The sequence below is a fragment of the Macrosteles quadrilineatus genome, unplaced genomic scaffold (genome assembly GCF_028750875.1).
Source record: "Macrosteles quadrilineatus isolate MER2022 unplaced genomic scaffold, UCM_ALF_1.0 Scaffold_5__1_contigs__length_97177068, whole genome shotgun sequence".
NCBI lineage: Eukaryota > Metazoa > Arthropoda > Insecta > Hemiptera > Cicadellidae > Macrosteles > Macrosteles quadrilineatus.
The window spans coordinates 13,638,485-13,656,438 of NW_026542598.1; the positions used below are offsets into that span (position 1 = coordinate 13,638,485).

At 36.7% G+C, this 17,954-nt stretch overlaps 2 protein-coding genes across 4 annotated transcripts; one reads left to right on the forward strand and one right to left on the reverse strand.

Annotated features, from left to right (window-relative positions):
- The first annotated feature begins 37 nt into the window (after window positions 1–37).
- On the forward strand, window positions 38–5,799 carry LOC128995961 (uncharacterized). 2 transcript variants are annotated; one of them, XM_054421045.1, is made up of 6 exons: window positions 38–224; window positions 1,505–2,690; window positions 3,439–3,562; window positions 4,715–4,752; window positions 4,950–5,084; window positions 5,632–5,799. In XM_054421045.1, the coding sequence occupies exons 1-5, from the start codon at window positions 219–221 to the stop codon at window positions 4,982–4,984; spliced, it is 1,389 nt and encodes a 462-aa protein (XP_054277020.1). In that variant the 5' UTR covers window positions 38–218; the 3' UTR covers window positions 4,985–5,084; window positions 5,632–5,799. The 2 variants fall into 2 exon arrangements, with proteins under 2 accessions (XP_054277020.1, XP_054277019.1); XM_054421044.1 differs by lacking the exon at window positions 4,715–4,752.
- On the reverse strand, window positions 5,588–17,774 carry LOC128995958 (asparagine synthetase domain-containing protein 1). 2 transcript variants are annotated; one of them, XM_054421038.1, is made up of 7 exons: window positions 17,537–17,774; window positions 16,704–16,904; window positions 13,915–14,197; window positions 12,947–13,476; window positions 12,131–12,295; window positions 11,495–11,739; window positions 5,588–5,800 (listed from the first exon to the last, which is right to left on the reverse strand). In XM_054421038.1, exons 1-7 carry the CDS (start codon window positions 17,633–17,635, stop codon window positions 5,626–5,628), a joined length of 1,698 nt encoding a protein of 565 aa, XP_054277013.1. In that variant the 5' UTR covers window positions 17,636–17,774; the 3' UTR covers window positions 5,588–5,625. The 2 variants fall into 2 exon arrangements, with proteins under 2 accessions (XP_054277013.1, XP_054277014.1); XM_054421039.1 differs by having other exon boundaries at window positions 5,669–5,800; window positions 11,495–11,726.
- Between the last annotated feature and the right edge of the window lie 180 nt (window positions 17,775–17,954).

Genomic DNA, 17,954 nt, shown 5'->3' on the forward strand with positions numbered 1-17,954 from the left:
TATTTACATTTTCACTAGTTTTTTGTAAGTACAGAATTTAAGATTTTTAAAGACATGTTTTGAAACATAATCTCCAACTCATTTTCAACAAAAATCTTAGTTGAAAAGATGTTAAGATAGCATGTTTTTAGCAAGATAAAAGAATCAAAATTAGTGAAATAAATATACGTTTCAAACCCGCTTTCTACCATTTTTAGTTTGTTGTAAAAGTTTTGAAGATGGAAGTAAGTAATAGCATTGACTATGTAATAGTTCAACAGAGTTTTTGTTTTTTAACACTAGCTTGGTAATATAAGTACAATTTAATTAATCATGAATACACAACAGTTTTTGTAAGTTACTAAAATACATGTTTGTTTATAAAAACTCTGAAGATGAGATTTCCACAGTTTTTTAAAATGTAAGTAGAAGTAGAAATAGTAACAACAAAATTAGTAGAAATACTGGATGATAATACTAATGGGTAAACAAGTGTTCTTTTAAATTGGTATTTATCTCTACGCCATTGGAATTTTAGCAGTTTATGTAAAGGAAAAGGAACGGTACAGTTTATGCGGTGACCTGGGTCTTGGTACTATCTTACATCCACCTGATGTTTTAAAGCATAATTAATCGATAGTCCAATGACAGATCAAAAATCTTTATTTGCCTTTGATCATATAATATAAATAGGCTTCATCCGGATCCAGAATCGATCTCGTTTGAAACAGCATACTTCAGATTTTAAGGCAAGCACCATAACCACTTGGCTACCCAGATAGTAGTAAAGTACATAAGGCATCTCATCCAACTTATAATCATCTTCAATTTTATTTACTCTTGGCTCAAGATGCACTGGGCAGGAGCACAATAAGGTAGCAGATAACTTGAAAATCAGACTATCAATGTTTTAAAACCAAGATTGATTATAGTCCCATTTTTCGTCACACCGCAGCAAAAAACTGCCGTTTTTAATACATGCATTGTGGGTCTAAAGTAGCTCTTTTCCTCCCTAGGGAGTAAAATTTAACTGTTATTAACTTAGTTGTAAACTTGATTGTAAGCAATCATGCATGTGTTGAAAAAATGAATGAGTTTTTTTAATCGCTTGAATAGCTTATTGTTGCATTCTTGTCAATATAGTTCAACAAATCGATCACATAGGTTGGGGGGGGGGGGGGTAGATTCTTCCCCTAAAAGTGTCTAAATATTGTGAACAAAGTATAAAAAACTGCTTGTTTGCATTAGCAAAATTGAAAATAAGTTGGAAGTTGTTTTGGGAGTTTATTAACTAGCATTTATGTTTTATAACTTAGTTTGACGAAGTGCTGGTTCAGTATGACAAAAAATGTTGTTCAACACATGGGAAAAAGTGTCTTTTCAACCCTCGCTCATTTTCCGACCTCGGCTTCAGCTCAGTCGTGAAACTTGAGTTTGGGTAGAAAAGAGTAACATTACGCCCTAGTGATGAAAAATACTATTATTATTATTATAAAATCACATAATATTTATTTTGTTTTTGTAGGGTTCAGAATCTAATAGGAAAAAAGATCAACTTCAAGACACAGAAACTTTAAGCAATAGCCACACAGTTTTAACAATAATAGACACCAATGTACAAAGAGAATTCCAGAACATTCTTATCACAGGTGGATGTGAACAAGACCAACTTTGTTGTTCAGGAAGCATCACTGAACAAAGATTTGCCCAATCTGAACAGAAACATTCAGGAGTAATTCAAGTTGAAGAATCTTCCCCTCCCATATCAACTAAAGACAACTTGGCAACAGTTCCAAATGAAATTACTGGTGTACATGATAATACAATTTCTGAAGCTGTCGCACAATCTTCAGATACTACTCAGGGTGATTCCCTTACAAACTTATTTGATGAATTGGGATGCAGTGACACAGGAAAAGCAGTATCTCCATTAGATAGAGATCAAACTTGTTTTGAAACATCAGTGGACTTAAGTCAGCCGTATTCAGATACGACGACAATGACCAACGAACCAAAACCCCTTTTACCTTTGAATGCAAACCAGCAACAATCTAAATCTCCAGTAGTTACTAACCTTCCACAGTCAAACTCTCCTGTACTTACAAACGAACCACAATCTAGTTCCTCAGCGATTCCTCAGCTTCCACAATCCAGTTTTCCAGTTACTATGCCCCAACATCAATCAAATTCTCCTAGGGCTACAAACCAACCAGGATCCAGTTCTGCTGTGATCACAAACCTACCACAAACCAATCCTCTCTTAGTTACAAATCAACAACAATTAATTTCTACAATAGTTACAAACCAACCACAATCCAGTTCTCCAATGGTTACCAACCTAACGTGTGCCCAACCTTCTTCAGTTATTAATCAACAAAGAATGCCTTTTTCTCCAGTTCACTCGGGGGGTTCAGTACCTGCTGCCTCAAGAAGACCTCATATTTTAAACATTCCCAATGATTCAATCATTCTGCCCCACCAAAGAACAGATGCTTTGTTAAATATTCAAGATAATTCCACAAACCGTGTTCCTCAACTAACGGGCCCTCCTCCCTCATACTCCAAAAGTTTGTTGGATCGTAGAATCAACCCTTGCACTTCTATTCAGTTTGTGGCCCCCATCCCCCCACCTAGCTACGATGGTGTGGAAAGTGAACTTCGATACGCACACACTCTCGGTCGCTCTGGAGGATTCACTTTGGGACTCGGTAGTAAGTCTATAATAATTAATCAACTTAAATTTCCTAATATGAATTAGTATCATTTTGGTTCAGGAATACGAATAGTGATTGATTCTTGTTATACATGGTTTCTAATTACGCAAATTCGAATGTATTGAAATTTTTTTAGGTTCCATGCCTAAAAAGATCAATCTCAATTAATCATTTAAAATAGTAATCATTGAACTGTAGTTCAACTTTGTTTGAGTATGACTTTGTCAGGGCTGACCCGACTATAGTTCAGAGTGCCAAATAATATTTAGAAATGCCAAATTTCCAAAATTTTTGTAAAATTTTCTTTCAATTAATTTGATAAAAGCACATAAAATAAAACAAAGTTTAATAATTATTTGAACTTCCAAATAGAGTAAATCGTGTTTCAGCTTCTTTAATCTCAAGATGGCTTCGATGTGTTTAATGCACCAAAAAAACTGGTGTCAACAAACCAATGGTGTTGAAATGAGGCTCCAAACCGTTTGTTCTACTGTCCATCAGTTGATTATTCAGAGTGAACCTTCACTGTTTTCCTTCACAAATCTTTTCTTCCAAATTCTTTGATTCAACTTCACAATTCACAATTTTCCTGGGGAAGGCCCCAGTCCCCAAGATGGGGGTAGGGCCTGAAAAGCTGTTTACAGCCCAGAGTGTTGTTAACTACTAAATCCAGGCTTGACAGCGAGTCTAGTATAGTTAAAATATAACAAAATGATGTTCCTATTGTTGTTAATGTTGTACACAGATACATGGCAAGGTCAGCCACAGCCAGCCTATTGTCCTGTTTGTGAGACAGTTATCATCACACAAGTAGACCTCAGAGTGTCGAGAACAGCTCATATTGTCGCCATGATTATGTTTCTTCTGTTGTAAGTAGTATTGTTTTTACTAGAATACCCACAAACAGTTTTTCATAATACTGCAGCAAAAACGGATGTTTTTTAATCCATTCTTTGAGAGATTAAAGAAGATAATTTTCTTTCCAGGGCAAAATAGCATCTGGAGTCGAGGACGTCAGCAGCACCCTTTTGTAGCTGTAAAATTTGATTGCTGATTAAAAAAAAACTATAGTTCGGCCACTTAGGAAGCGACCTCCTCTAGCATTGGTTAGCATTAGGGAGCAGGTCGCTTTCTAAGCGGCCGAACTATAGTCTCCAATAATCAAATATGTTATAATATAATTTCTCAAATTAAAATGTAAATGAATTTTGTTCGTTAATTAAATGTGAATTTACTTAAAATTGTGTTTGCAGGGTGTACACAAACACATATTGTATCTTGTATCCAAACAGTAACAGCTGTTGATGTATAACAGCATGTAAAACCAGATGAACCCCATTTTGGGAGCTTATTTATAAATGTAAACACTGTACAAAATTTATTTTGTGAATTATTTAGCAATTAAAGGATGGTGCAGTATGGAGAAAAATGTAGTTCAGCACACGGGCAAAAAGTGTCATTTCGAATCTCGCTTATAAAGTCGATTAACTTGAGCTGGGGACAAAAAGTCACTTTAGGCCTCAAATGGCAAAATATATGTATATATATATAGTTTCTTAAGAGTTTTTGTCTACCTTCACTTTCCTGAAATCAATAAGTTTACTTGTAAATAACAAACTCGAGTAGGTCTGTGCTGATGTACCATATTCATATATGGATAAGTATTTGTTGGAATAAAATAGTATCCAAAAGTTAATTGTTCTCTATTAAAAAATTTAGTGTACTCTTGTATATCCTTATATATAATACGTGAAGGTGATTTCTACGAAACACTACTCCTCCGTTAATAATAATTGATGGATTTTTACAAACGAGGTGTCAAAATTAATTATTTTTTGTGTAGACACCCCTTTTCACAAATGCCTGTAATAAAAGTCTTCGGGCTTTGCCCCACAGGCCATCAAAATCCCAATGTATTTCTTATGAAGAAAAGATTTTGTTTACTTAAACAGACAAATAATTTTATTAATTACAGCTGTTCATAGTAAACACATGACACACACAAGAGTGTTTGTTTTCAGTTTCGATAGATGGAGTGGAGTGAGCGTTCGTTTTCAGGGTGAGTTCGTTTCCAGTTTTGAAACTGGAGTAGAGTGATTGATTACATTATCTTTTGAGTTGACTCTTTTAGGTCAACAAAACATTGTGACTGTTATTCGTTAAAAAAAAAAACGCCTTTAATATTTTGCAATTGCTCGAATTCGAGCAACAGGTGCACTAGTTATATACTATTGTATAGAATTATTTCTGTTACAGATGTTGGCCATTCTGTCTACTGCCGTATTTCCTGAATGTTTGCAACTACACATTCCATTTTTGTTCTGTGTGCCAATCCTACCTCGGAGCTAGAAGACCATTTCAAAGAAATTAATAAAATAAAATGTTTGACTTGTATATCAATATTAGTTATATAAATTATTTAAGATGGGGACACCACTACGTGCACATTTTAACCCAAATATAAGTGTAGGATGAGTGGGGCGATCTTGTTGTCTTGTTAGTGACTATGGCTGATATTTTCCGTAGACACAGCTGTTAATTAATAGCCCATACAGCCAATAGCAACTAAGGGACTTACAGTCAAGTCCCAGTCAAGATTAATTCCCTTTATGAAAAGACACGTCAAGATTAAACACTATCGAACAGTACAAAACCGTGTTGTGATAAAATGATAATGGTGAAGACTGATTTATAAAGAGCAGTCAATATTTGGCTTGGTCTGCTAGGCTTAAAATTCAATTCAATTCAATTCATATATTATTTATAGAGCCTCTGGGTGGTCTTTTTATAGGAAAGAGGTATTTAACGACACAATTTTGAGTATGAGGTAGGTTCAAAGTATGTTTGAGCAATCTACAAGAAGATTGTAATTATAACTATAGGCCTAACAAAATTTAAAAAGAAACCTTCATCAGTAAAAATGCTTTTTATTTCACAGTCGTGGGGATGCATGGTCGGCTTTTTCTCTAGAGTTTGCGATTCTAGACCCAAATTGCAGCGCTCTCTTGGGAAATGTTGCAGCGTTGGACAGTCCTAGCCTGTGCGCTAACAGACGCAACAGTAGTTTGTCTCCCTTCCCAGGCGGCCAAGCAGTCACTGGAATACATCTGGAAATCCAAACAAACATCTTGTTGAGAGGTCAAGTTGATATAATAATCATGAACAGGTAAATACTGCCATGGGGCACAGAAAACGTACTACTATTACCCAGAATGCCAACTGCATGGTAAAAATCGTTAAGTACTTTGAGAGAGCTTTGCCTGTCGATTCGTAGGCAGCGCCACCAGCGTTGCTATGCAATCAGTTTGTTTTATCCACCTAAACAATTATTTTTGGATATTTTTAACATTTTAATATATATTTTTTTTTTTTGATATGCAGTCAGCATAGCAACGCTGGTGGCGCTGCCTACGAATCGACAGGCAAAGCCCTCTCAAAGTACTTAACGCTTTTTACCATGCGGTTGGCATTCTGGGTTATTGTAGTATGTTTTCTGTGCATGGGGCTAGCAAGAGGAGTTAAAAATATCCAAAAATAATTGTTTAGGTGGACAAAACAAAAGTATGTACATTACTTGACTGAGTATATCTCACTCAACCATTAAAACTGTAATCAGTTTTAAAATAAAAATAAATGTATCTAAATTGAACCACCAAGAGTGTGTTATTGACAATTTACTGATTTCCCTTGCACACACCAAGCTTTTAACCAAGTCAAATTGAAAGAACATAATGTAGAACATTTATGTGACGTCCATAAACTTTCATAGTAGTATTAACAACTAAGGGAGAAAATAGTTTTGACAGAAGGACTCTCTGTAAGCACATTATGAGAACATTCTACTATGTTCTATTTAAATAACAAATTCGCTATAGATGGTATATACGGATGTGACATCTACTTTATTAAAGATTAATCAGTGTGGCAGATTGCGTGTAATAAATATAAAGGTTACTTACAGTCTTCGCAATCCTGTTAATTGAGCACTACGGCCGTTTCGGAGATAACTCCATTGTCGGGTGCGTAGTCATTATACACTAATCTGAGCTATTTACATATTTACATTTTTTACGTGGTTTCTTCATTTTCATTGCGTCAAAGTTTAATAAATAGTACATACAACACAAAACACGAACACGACACAAAAACATTAAGGCACGTGCACGGCTAAAAACTGACGACCGACTGATCGAACTTTATCACTGCAAAGGTTTGGTGGACGACTGGAAAAGCTGATAACACGTGTACCAACATAGCTGCTCAAATTATACCTTGTCCTGTTTGATTTGTATTATTTTCTCAAAAATTGGATTGGCTGCTGAATTAGTCTGGGAATTAATTATTAAGTTCGGTTCTTTAGCTGTACTGGTGTAAATGTGGAAATTTTCAATACAATTAAGTTTGTGACCTTTGCTACCAATGTGGAGTATTTCTAAACTATTAATTTCAGAGTAGTCGTGGCAATACTGTTGGATGTGTACTGTTGGATGTGTACTGTTGGATGTGGCTATTGTATATGTAAATAGCTCAGATTAGTGTATAATGACTACGCACCCGACGATGGAGTTATCTCCGAAACGGCCGTAGTGCTCAATTAACAGGATTGCGAAGACTGTAAGTAACCTTTATATCTACTTTATTATCCTAAAGTCGATGATTCAATCCAAATATGAATACAAAAATGACCAGGGTTGGTGGGATAGGGATACATAGTATATTAATACAAATCATAACCATGAGTTGTAAGGGACAACTCAGAGCTGAACTAACAACAATGTTTGAAGATCAAGACAAGGACAAAGATCAAGTAATTTGTAATCTAGAAAAAGAAATAAAGAACCTACAACAAACTATTAAGAACCCAACAAAATATAATGTTTCTGGAAATCATCAAGAAAAAAACACTTTAACATTCAAAAACTCCGAATCTCAAACCCACAGCTCTGAGCTCCCAACACAAAACAGCTCATTGTCCCTGCTACTTGAGCTAGCGAAGCTGAAGACCTGGCAAGAAGAAACAGAAAACACTTTAACAGCAATTAAAAGTAAAATATTTCAGCAAGAGAATGCCAAGAATACAAACTTCCCCAGTGATACACAACCCACACCGTCTTGTAAAAGCCCGAAAACCGATGCAAACGGAAGAATAAGGAAACAGCTAAGGGTAATGAATAGGAATATTTTTAGTGTGTCACTCCAGATGAAAAAAAGTAAAGAAAAGGACATAAACATAAATACTCTCCAGAGCAGTCTAAAGTCTACTCCTTGCCCTAAGTCCACTCAATGTGCACAACAAGAATCTCCCATCATTGATAAACTTCCTGCTAACAGACAGACATTTAAAGTACAAAAAGGACCTCCCTGTACCGCTAAAAAACTACAACCAAATGAATCACTTGAAGACTTTTTAAACCAACACATAGAGTACATAAATGGGATCTCACACCATAAGCTACCACAATGTAAACAACATAACCAATCAATACTGAAAGACTCAAATCAGACCCTAAACCATTTTTTAGGTGTGAAGAAACAAACAGACGACAAAACATAGAATCAACTTCCCCCCTGAATGACAACAACCAAAACACAAACCCCAAAGCACAAAGAAGAGATTATCAGGGACATTTAGTTATTACACAAAATAAAACAACCTCCATCACAATTTTTCACCAAAATGTTCAAGGTCTTAGGAAAAAGATTGAAAGAATAAATCATCTAATGAGTGAACTCAAACCCACTATCTTGGTGATTACTGAACATGGACTCAGCTCAGATATGTTATTACTCACTAAGATTAGTGGGTACAACCTAGTCACATATTCCTGCAGGGAAGAGCATAGAATGGGAGGAGTTGCAATCTATATCCAGGAAACTGCTGCTATCAAGGCAGAAGAAATAAAAATCTCCAACCAAAGTTTAGAGTTAGTTTTTGAAGCAGCATTAGTGAAAATAAGGATAAAGAACAAAAACTTCTACTTACTTGGCATGTATAGACCACCAGGGGGACAAGCTAGGTTAGCCATTGACATCCTATCAGAAGTTCTGGAGTCACTTCAAGCTGACACCAAGACCGTTGTATTAATGGGCGATATCAATATAGACAGGCTAACTGAAAATGCCAGTAGTAACTATCTTGAAGAGGAACTGTCAACTTTTGGAGTTACAAGACTACCACTCCCAGCGACAAGAATCACTAACCATTCAAGAACCTCTATAGACTGTATCTGTACGAATACACATGATAATGCTATAGATTTCGCTATAATTAACGCTGGAATAGCAGATCACACAGGCCAAACATGTACCCTCAAAATACAGAGTGAAGTTACTGCTAAAACGGATATGTCACAAAAAAGATTTTTTTCAAGAAAAAACCTGGATAGCATGAAAGACGAACTCTCCAAAGAAAATTGGATAAAGGTGCACAATGCCCCTGATGCTGAAGAGGCATACTCTGCATTCCAAAGGACTGTAAGGCTCATACTGGACCATGCCTGCCCTATCAAAAAAATAAGAGCTAAGCAGAAAGGACAGAAAATTAAGGTTCAGTATGATGAAGAAGTCAAAATACTAAAAGAAGATTTTCTAGATGCCTTACACCGATACGAGCTTACCGGAAATGTAAATGATAAAACAACAATGTCGGAAAAAAAGAAAACATATGATTTAAAGCTCAGGTCCCTCAAGCGACAAGCCACTGCAGACTACATCACAAGTGCTGATAATAAATCCAAAGCTGTCTGGGAGATCATCAACAAAGAAAAACAATGTAAACAGAAGGAAGAACCAAATCTGCAGCTGGAAATAGAGGGAAAAATATTAGATAACCCTACTGACATTGCTGAACACCTAAACCAATATTTTGCAGAAATAGCAGACTCCACTTTAGAGAAAAACAGAAGCCAATTCAAAAACAAAAAAATTACACATCCACTATTTCTACCACAAAGCAATGTCCAGCCACTAATTTTAACTCCTACAACCATTAAAGAAGTCTTAGCAACAATAGCCTCACTGAAATCAAAGCTGTCATGTGGAGTAGATGAAGTGCCATCAAAAGTTGTAAAACACTGTGCCGAACAACTGGCAGCCCCACTTGTCAGCATAATAAACAAATCTTTTAGCCTTGGACAATTTCCCTCCGCCCTAAAAATAGCAAAAATATACCCAAAGCACAAAAAAGGCTCACGCACTAAACAAGAAAACTACCGCCCTATCTCATTAATATCAACCTTTTCAAAAGTAATAGAAAAGGTCGCTCTGTCAAGAATGCTGAGTCACTTGGAAAGCAATGATCTCATCACTAAAAACCAACATGGTTTTCTCAAAGGGAGGTCCACCACCACAGCTCTAACTAGTTTAATCGAACAAATCATTGACCATCTAGAAGCACGCAGATATGTATCAACAGTCTTACTTGACTACAGCAAAGCTTTTGACTGCCTGGGCCATAATCTCATCCTAAGGAAACTCACAGCCCTAGGAATAGAGGGAATGGCCAAAGACTGGGTGGCAAGCTATTTGAAAAGACGTACACAAATTGTCGAAATCCGGCAAAACACAAATGGGAGAAAATCTGTACATAGGTCCACACAACTTTCGATTAACAGGGGAGTGCCCCAGGGCTCAGTCATGGGCCCATTTTTGTTCATCCTTTTCACCAATGATTTTCCAGATTTTATTAGGAATGACAATTGTGAAACAATAATGTACGCTGATGACACAACTCTTCTATTTATGCATGACTTACCACAAGAATTACACTCCAACATCTTATCCTCAACAGACAAAGCACTGCAGTACTGCCTTCAAAATGACCTGGCCATTAATCCATCAAAAACAACCCAGTTAAATTTCAGCCGAAAACATGAACAAATCCAAGAAATTCCTGAAATAACCGTTGAAAAAAACTCAAAACTGCTGGGCCTGACAATTGATGAAGACCTCTCCTGGAACGACCACATACACAACCTGACCAAAAAACTTGCATCTGGTGTCCATGTAATAAAGAGGATGAAATGGATAGGAGGTCTGGAAACAGCTAAGACAGCATACTATGCTGTAATAGAATCGCATATAAGGTATTGCTTAATATCTTGGGGAGGAACATCAGAAGCAAACCTCAACAAAGTGTTGGTACTCCAGAAAAAAGCTGTCAGGGCACTCTCCGGCCTTGAGCGCTTAGACAGCTGCAGGGAAGCATTTAAATCCCTTAAGCTCCTAACAGTGACAGCACTCCTACATCCATGGAGTTGTCCTGTACACAAAAAAACTTAACCTTCCCAGAAATGAGAATTTTCACTCCTACCACACCAGAAAAGCAGCCGACTACAACCTTCCGATCCACCACACTACACAATACAGCAGAAAACCCTCTTATATTGGCCGAAAAATCATCAACTCTCTTCCAAACAACCTCAAGAACGCAACAGGAAACCAATTCAAACAACAACTCTGGGACTGGCTTGTGGACCGACCGGTGTACTCCCTTAAGGAATTTTTTGACCAATTATGAACTTTCAACACAAAAGAAAATGTAAACTGTTAAAACAATCTAAATGTTAAACATTCTGAATTTTTCTGACGCCATTGTATTTCTTAAAGAAATCACAAATAAAGAAAATTGTCTATTGTCTATTGTCTATATCTAAGTCACTGACTAAACAAGATTTTTTCAGCCAGAGCCATTTATATATTATATATTATTTAAAAGCCTAGGACAGACGGGCCCAGTTTCAAACCATCATAAAGTTACAAACTTAAACCTGAATCGACTTAGTGATTCAACAAATGCCCACCTGTGCCAAGGAGGCAGAGTGTCTATGTAAGCTACAACTCTCTCGTCTAGAAAGGGTGCGCGAGGTTGTCGTCCATGGTCCCCCATGATGCGGTTGTCACGCCCCAGATTGCGACGGGCAATGTTGTCCGTGTCTGAGGCCAGTTCTCGCCCCAACGCTGCCCACTGTCCTGTGTGACGCAGAGTGTTACGATGTCTTGTATAACCTCCCAGCTGCTCATCTGCTCCCATGCCTACCAGCACCACCTGGGTTTTAGAGTAATTAGATTTATCCAATGGTGACACATCAGGGCGTGTATGTTAAGGCCAAGATGAGCCATGAGTGTTACTGACATAGATCAACCGGTTCTTTAGCCAGGACCATTTATTAGAGCCGAATGATCAAGGACAACAGGGTACTGTTTCGAACCACTAAATAGATTTTGCATTTTCTCAGTATCCAACCGCCAACTTATTGATTACCAGGCAAGCACTCCCACTCAGCTACCCAGCTATTCGATACATCAATCTGTATTTATTTTACTGAACTTTGATGGAATAACTCTTAGTAAAATAATCAACTTTTGAAAATATATTGATAAGGAGGCATAAAACAAAACACAGTTTTCAATTTGTAGATCGCTAATACTCAACATACCCTCGCTGGAGATGAATACTTGAGGCCGTTCAACACTCCTTCCCCCCGAGCGGCAAACCATAATGCACATCCAATACTGTCATCAAGTACAGACATCAGGGGGTGAAGCAGGTCTGTAACCGTGTGTGTACGCATTTCATCCAACTGCTCTCGGGTCACGTCTATCTATCCCAGATAGTAATATTAACTACACCAGAAATTGTATGTTCTAAATTAAAGGCAGGCTAACAGCCAAACCCGGCTTTGCACAGGTAAAATTATACAATGTACAATTAAGTGCTTATATTTTTTTTATGTTTTCATCTTGGTAGGTACTATTAAATCTAGAAATATGTTAAATATTCTTTGTAGCACACGTTTCCTTAAATTGCAACTAAAATATTAACAGCAATTAAATTATCCAGCTGATCATAATGTATACAATACAAATATGTTCTACATAAGGATAACATGGGAACTATAAAAGCCCCTGGGGCAAAGCACAAGGGACTTTTTCAAAAATGTAAGGTCAGTTTGCAAATCTACACACCTAGACGAACATTTTGGTATATAATATGTGGGGTTAAATCTTAAAACAAAAAGCCTTATTGTTCACAAAGTTGCATGTAGTGTATTAATAATATAGCCTAGGTGGTCAAAAGTGCTTTATACTTTACGTATCTTGGGATCAAACCCGTAATTTACAGATCACTAGGTGATCTTAGAAACGACTTTGTTATAAATAAATGTGAACAATATTGATCATATTTAAAAATTAAAATAATCAGGAAAAACCAAATTTTCAATAATTATTAGGTTAATATGAATGAATCCTACCTGAATGAAATTCCATAGTCTGTTAGGTGCAAGAGTTTTCAACTCTTTTAGCGACGCTTGTCCAGTAAGCCTATCAGGAACTTCAAAACTTCCATTTTTTTGCTGAAAAGCCACATTATACATATCTATTGGCTTATTGACAGGCACAAATTGATGAGCGAGGATGGCTAGAATCGTAGAATCAAGGCCTCCCGAGAACAAAACAGCGACACTGCAGTGATTACAGCTTCTGACACAGTTCTTACAAACTTCTGGATGTGTTGTAACTCTACACTTCACTGACTCTGTTAGAACTTCAAGTAAGTTCTGTACTCTGTAGGATATTTCAGAGTGTTCTAAGAGAGATGCGAATGAGGTTTGTTCCTGGTATATAGCTAGCTCATCCAAAGAGGGTTCTCCTTCAGACCAAGTCAGGCGGCTCGACCTGTCTCCCAATGTACAATGGACTATTGTATTTCTAGTAGTAACTGGAATGTCTGACAAGGTGGAAAAATTTGTTTTCAAATGAGCCCAAGGATAAAACTGGATCTCTGGAAAAATAAAAGTATTTCTTAATTTTAACAAGGTGAAAGCTGTCATCCAAAAGGTAACATTACAGCAGGCAAGCAGGTTATTTGGAACAATTCTTGGAAAGACCGTCTACAGCTTGGACAAGTGGAACTGCCCCGCAGTGTGAAAAGCAACTTCCAATAAAAGGCACAATACACAAGATACAACTAACCTAAATCTACTATATTAAGGATACAAATAATTTTTGAAAACCTTGCATGTTAAAACATAACCTAAAAAAAGAAATTGGCGCAAACAAGTGTAATGATCAACTTAAAAACTATTCTCTCTTAAATAGGCACTTGCATGACTTATTTTGTTTATTCATTCATTTCACGACAAAAAAATAATGTAGTTGTCTCTCTGCTAATTGATTTACTCATTACATTATTTACAAAATAATTTCCAAATAACATTACCAACTTGGTTTTCCTCGGCGAGATCGACCATGTAAACACCAAGGGCCGGTACCTCAGAAAAGCTGGAGTGTTTGTGAGCTACAGATGTTAACGTTACATGGACTGGAGAGACGTGCCACAACAAGCTGGTCCGTCCTAAAACGTCTCGGCCAAACCACAGCTGGCGTCTTGAGGCATTCCAGAACACAAAAGCATATGGACCTCCGATTTTGACAACCGTGGAAATAGGATCTGACTTGAATCCCTCAAACACTACTTTTGAATCACATTCAAAATCAGTTTTCTGAAAAATATACTGTAAATTAGGCTACATTTTCAAAATAATTTTTTTCTTAGTAAGAAGATATACATATTAATTAGAATTTAATCTTTCAAAGGTAAAGGACATAAAAATGTTGGCATTATTTTAGCATATTATTTGTTAATATTAATTGTTATCTTATTTATCAATGTTTAATCCTTACTCACATTGGAATTATGTTAGTAAAGTAATACAGTAGATCCTCGCTAATTCGAACATCGAAAATTCTAAAACCTCTATAGCCTAATTAGTAATGTTTGTCTGTCCCCCTCAGAAAACCTCTAACATTTGATAAATAATATACCGATAATTCGAAGTGATTTTTAAGCGTAATGCAGCCTCAACAATTCAAACTGAACTACCGTAAGCCTCTGTAATTCGAGAAAAAAAAAATACGCCTGTTGAAACATGAACTGACGCTCTTATTGATGTTACCACGATGTATTCATTAGTCTCCATTCTCTCAAACTCTCTACACTTAAAACTGGGACCTCCATAATTCAAATTTAATTTATTCTGACCTCTATAGGCCTAATTCAAACTCCAATATTTCAAACTTCCTATAGGTCTAAGTGGCTTTCCTCTGAAATTCAAATTAAGAGAGGTTCTACTACTGTAATTGTATTTATTCATGTTGAAGGCTTCCAGAATTGGTAATCAATTATAACAGGTTACGTAGCTTGACGTCCACAATTCCTCAGTCGAACTTCCGTTGACTAGTTTCGACTACTAATTAGTCATTATCAAAACAGAACGTAAAAATATTCCATTCATTGAATGTCGTCGAATTTTCTTGAAGACATTTAACACACATACATAACAAGACATTTAACAAAGTTGGCTGGCCGGCACACGTCACTGAAATTGTCCAGTTTAGCGTCACTGAAGTGGTCCAGTTCGGTGGGTGATTTCAGACCAGTTCAGTCAAGCGAATCAAATCGGTGAATAATAATAATAAACCCAGGAGGCTAGAATACTAGCTACCTAATAAATAGCTCCATTATTTCACTAATACTGTACTATTAGGGGACAGATTTGCTTACTTCGAGTCAGGATAAAAATTTACCTTTGGATCTTGGGCCAAATTCAAGTAGGCTATGTTCAAAATCTGTTTGCTTTGGAAAGTGTTGATTTTTAATAGAGAATATAGAATATCGATCTGAGCTGAGCCTAGCCTACAAGCTTGAGCGATCCAGCACAAAGTCAGACAATCAAACTCGAGCCGAACTTTAACAACCGCAATCACACCACAACCGCTGAATGCGTCTGCGAGGATCACGCCCACGCGATGGAAAGATTCACACTTTTGCCACGATCGCGGATGTTGACGAGATCATTCCACTACAGGTGAGGATGACAATGTCTCCGCGGCCGCAGGAGATGTTCTGGATTTTGGCGCGATTGTGGAGGACGATACAAATATTTCCGTGACCGTGCGAGATAGTCAAGATTTTGCTGCAGAAGACGACCATGACGTTTCTCTTTCCGCAAGATATACAGAGTTATTAAAAGAGAACGGTGCAAAACTAAACGGTCAGTACATCTATTTCCGTGTTTAAATTCCTAATTGAAATAACGGAAACCGACGTACCAACCGTTTAGTCTTGCACCATTCTTTTAAATAACCCGCTATTTAGGATTTTGCCATGATTAAGGAAAAACATACGTTAAAACCGTCACCGCAAGAGATATTCAGATTTTGCTGTGATGACAAGAGACGACGATGTTGTCTACATGACCACTGGAGATGTCCAGAGTTTGGTTGTAATCACGGTAGATTACTATGTTTCCATGACTATGGAGAGTCACGATTTTGCCACAATCATGGAAGATAATGATAACGCTTCGGTGCCTAGGGAGATGCTGTGCTAAACTTAAGTGCAAGCTTAGGTGGAGATACCTGTGATGTTTTTAAAGATTATTGGGAGAGGGGGGCCCGGTTGACAAACTTGCCCAGGAGGGGGGGAGGGGGGTTCTTATTGCCACCACCTAACAGGTGACAGAGACTTCCCTGATCCAGATGTTTAGGCCTACATCAAAAATGTATTGTACAGACTTGATGTGAAACACTAGAGGTACCGTACTGCATTTATATTAAATAGACATTGCTAATTTAAAATTTAGTTAAATGAGGATTGCAGCCAAAATAACTGTTATGCTTTTTCTTTCTTCTGTCAAGGTCTCCAACTTAGTGGTTTTACAAGATAAAACCTGCCTGCTATTTTGTACGAGGTAAGTTGCTGTTTCAGAAAATAGGTTAATATCTTACTTCAGAAGGGCATAGCTTAATTTGTTACTGTGTTGATAGTTAATTTAAGTAGAGAAAATCAAAACTATGACTAGAATGTTTGACATAAGTTAGGCCTAAGTAACTTAAAAACTTTAATGACTTGCATTAATCCAAAAAACTAAGTTACGTAGCCTATCTTTGGTCTACCTAATAAACGTCATTTACATGACAAATTAATCTTGAATCAATTCCACATACCAAAGCTCCATACAGGACATCTCCATTCCATAAGAAAAGATTGCCATTTTCATCTTCAATCGGCTGACTGACAGTATCGTCACCTTGGGTCCGCAAGACACTGCCAATGAAACAGCCTTCCCAATTTTCCGACAAATTTGATCTTCTATCATGTACTTTGTCTGGGCCTCTATGTCCAAGATATTTTTCTATTTTATCACACTGAAACAAGTAAAAAAAATGGGTAACCAAGTGCATTCTATTGCCTTAAATCTGAAAGCTGCTAACTTAGGCCTTATTCGATCTTGAAAAGGACTGATTGAGTGCTCGCTCAGTTGCTTTTAGTAAATGGTCTAAATGATGCTGTTTAGCAACAGGTGAGATGTTAAAAGCCTAGTAAAAGCAAATATGAGATAATTTACAAACAAAAATAGGGTACAGTTTCTTAAATGGGCTACGCTAATATCGATTGAAACTATCGTATTGAAAATATTGATTAATAATCGATATTTAAAAATATATCTATTATAAAATTAAACTATCATAACCTAACCAACCAAACTTGCTGATGGTGAAAAAATCGCATGAAGGTTTACTAATCAAATCGATAGTTTCAATCGATATTAGCGTAGCCCAGTTAAGAAACTGTACCCCAAAAATAAATACTTAAATAGGCCAAACATGATTCTGTTGATAGGCCTGATTAGGTTTATAGGCTACTAGTATAAGTTAGGTGCATAGGCCTAGGGTACTACATTTTATATAAATTCTTGTATATGCTAGGTCTTGCTTGAATGGATTTAAATTATAAAATGAAGAATAAATATGCATAACTTAAGTTATTTGCTGCTTACAGGGCATTTATGAAGTTCTGAACACCGATCATGTTGGGATTTATTTTCATGATCTGTCCGGTTATCAAATTTTGACACCATGCAAAATATACCACACATTTTACATAACTAAAATAACACAGGTTCAAGTTTAGTATAATAGGTTTCATTCATAGCTAGACCTAAATTTGTTATTGTTATTACTGTTGTTTGTTTGTTTTGTTGTTAGAGTTTGAGGTTATGTTAGTTACACCTCAGAGTGAGGTTACATACACAACGTTCGTTCACAATCACATTCACATTCACCACATAGCAAAATAAAATCACAATCAGCATTCAGCAATCACAATCACTATGTTCAGTTCTTTTTCTTCAATCTTTTTTGCTTATATTAGAAGGTATTCCGCTGTCCGATTCCGATTAGTCAGCTGATTCGCAC

Coding starts and splice junctions, on each gene's coding strand:
- LOC128995961 (XM_054421044.1), top strand. Junction 2,691..3,438: donor ATTCACTTTGGGACTCGGTA/GTAAGTCTATAA, acceptor TGTTGTACACAG/ATACATGGCAAGGTCAGCCA. Junction 3,563..4,949: donor ATGATTATGTTTCTTCTGTT/GTAAGTAGTATT, acceptor TTTCTGTTACAG/ATGTTGGCCATTCTGTCTAC.
- LOC128995958 (XM_054421038.1), bottom strand. CDS start 17,635: ATGTGTGGTATATTTTGCATGGTGTCAAAATTTGATAACCGGACAGAT. Junction 16,905..17,536: donor CAGAACTTCATAAATGCCCT/GTAAGCAGCAAA, acceptor TACTTGTTTCAG/TGTGATAAAATAGAAAAATA. Junction 11,740..12,130: donor AGTATTCATCTCCAGCGAGG/GTATGTTGAGTA, acceptor TCTAAAACCCAG/GTGGTGCTGGTAGGCATGGG.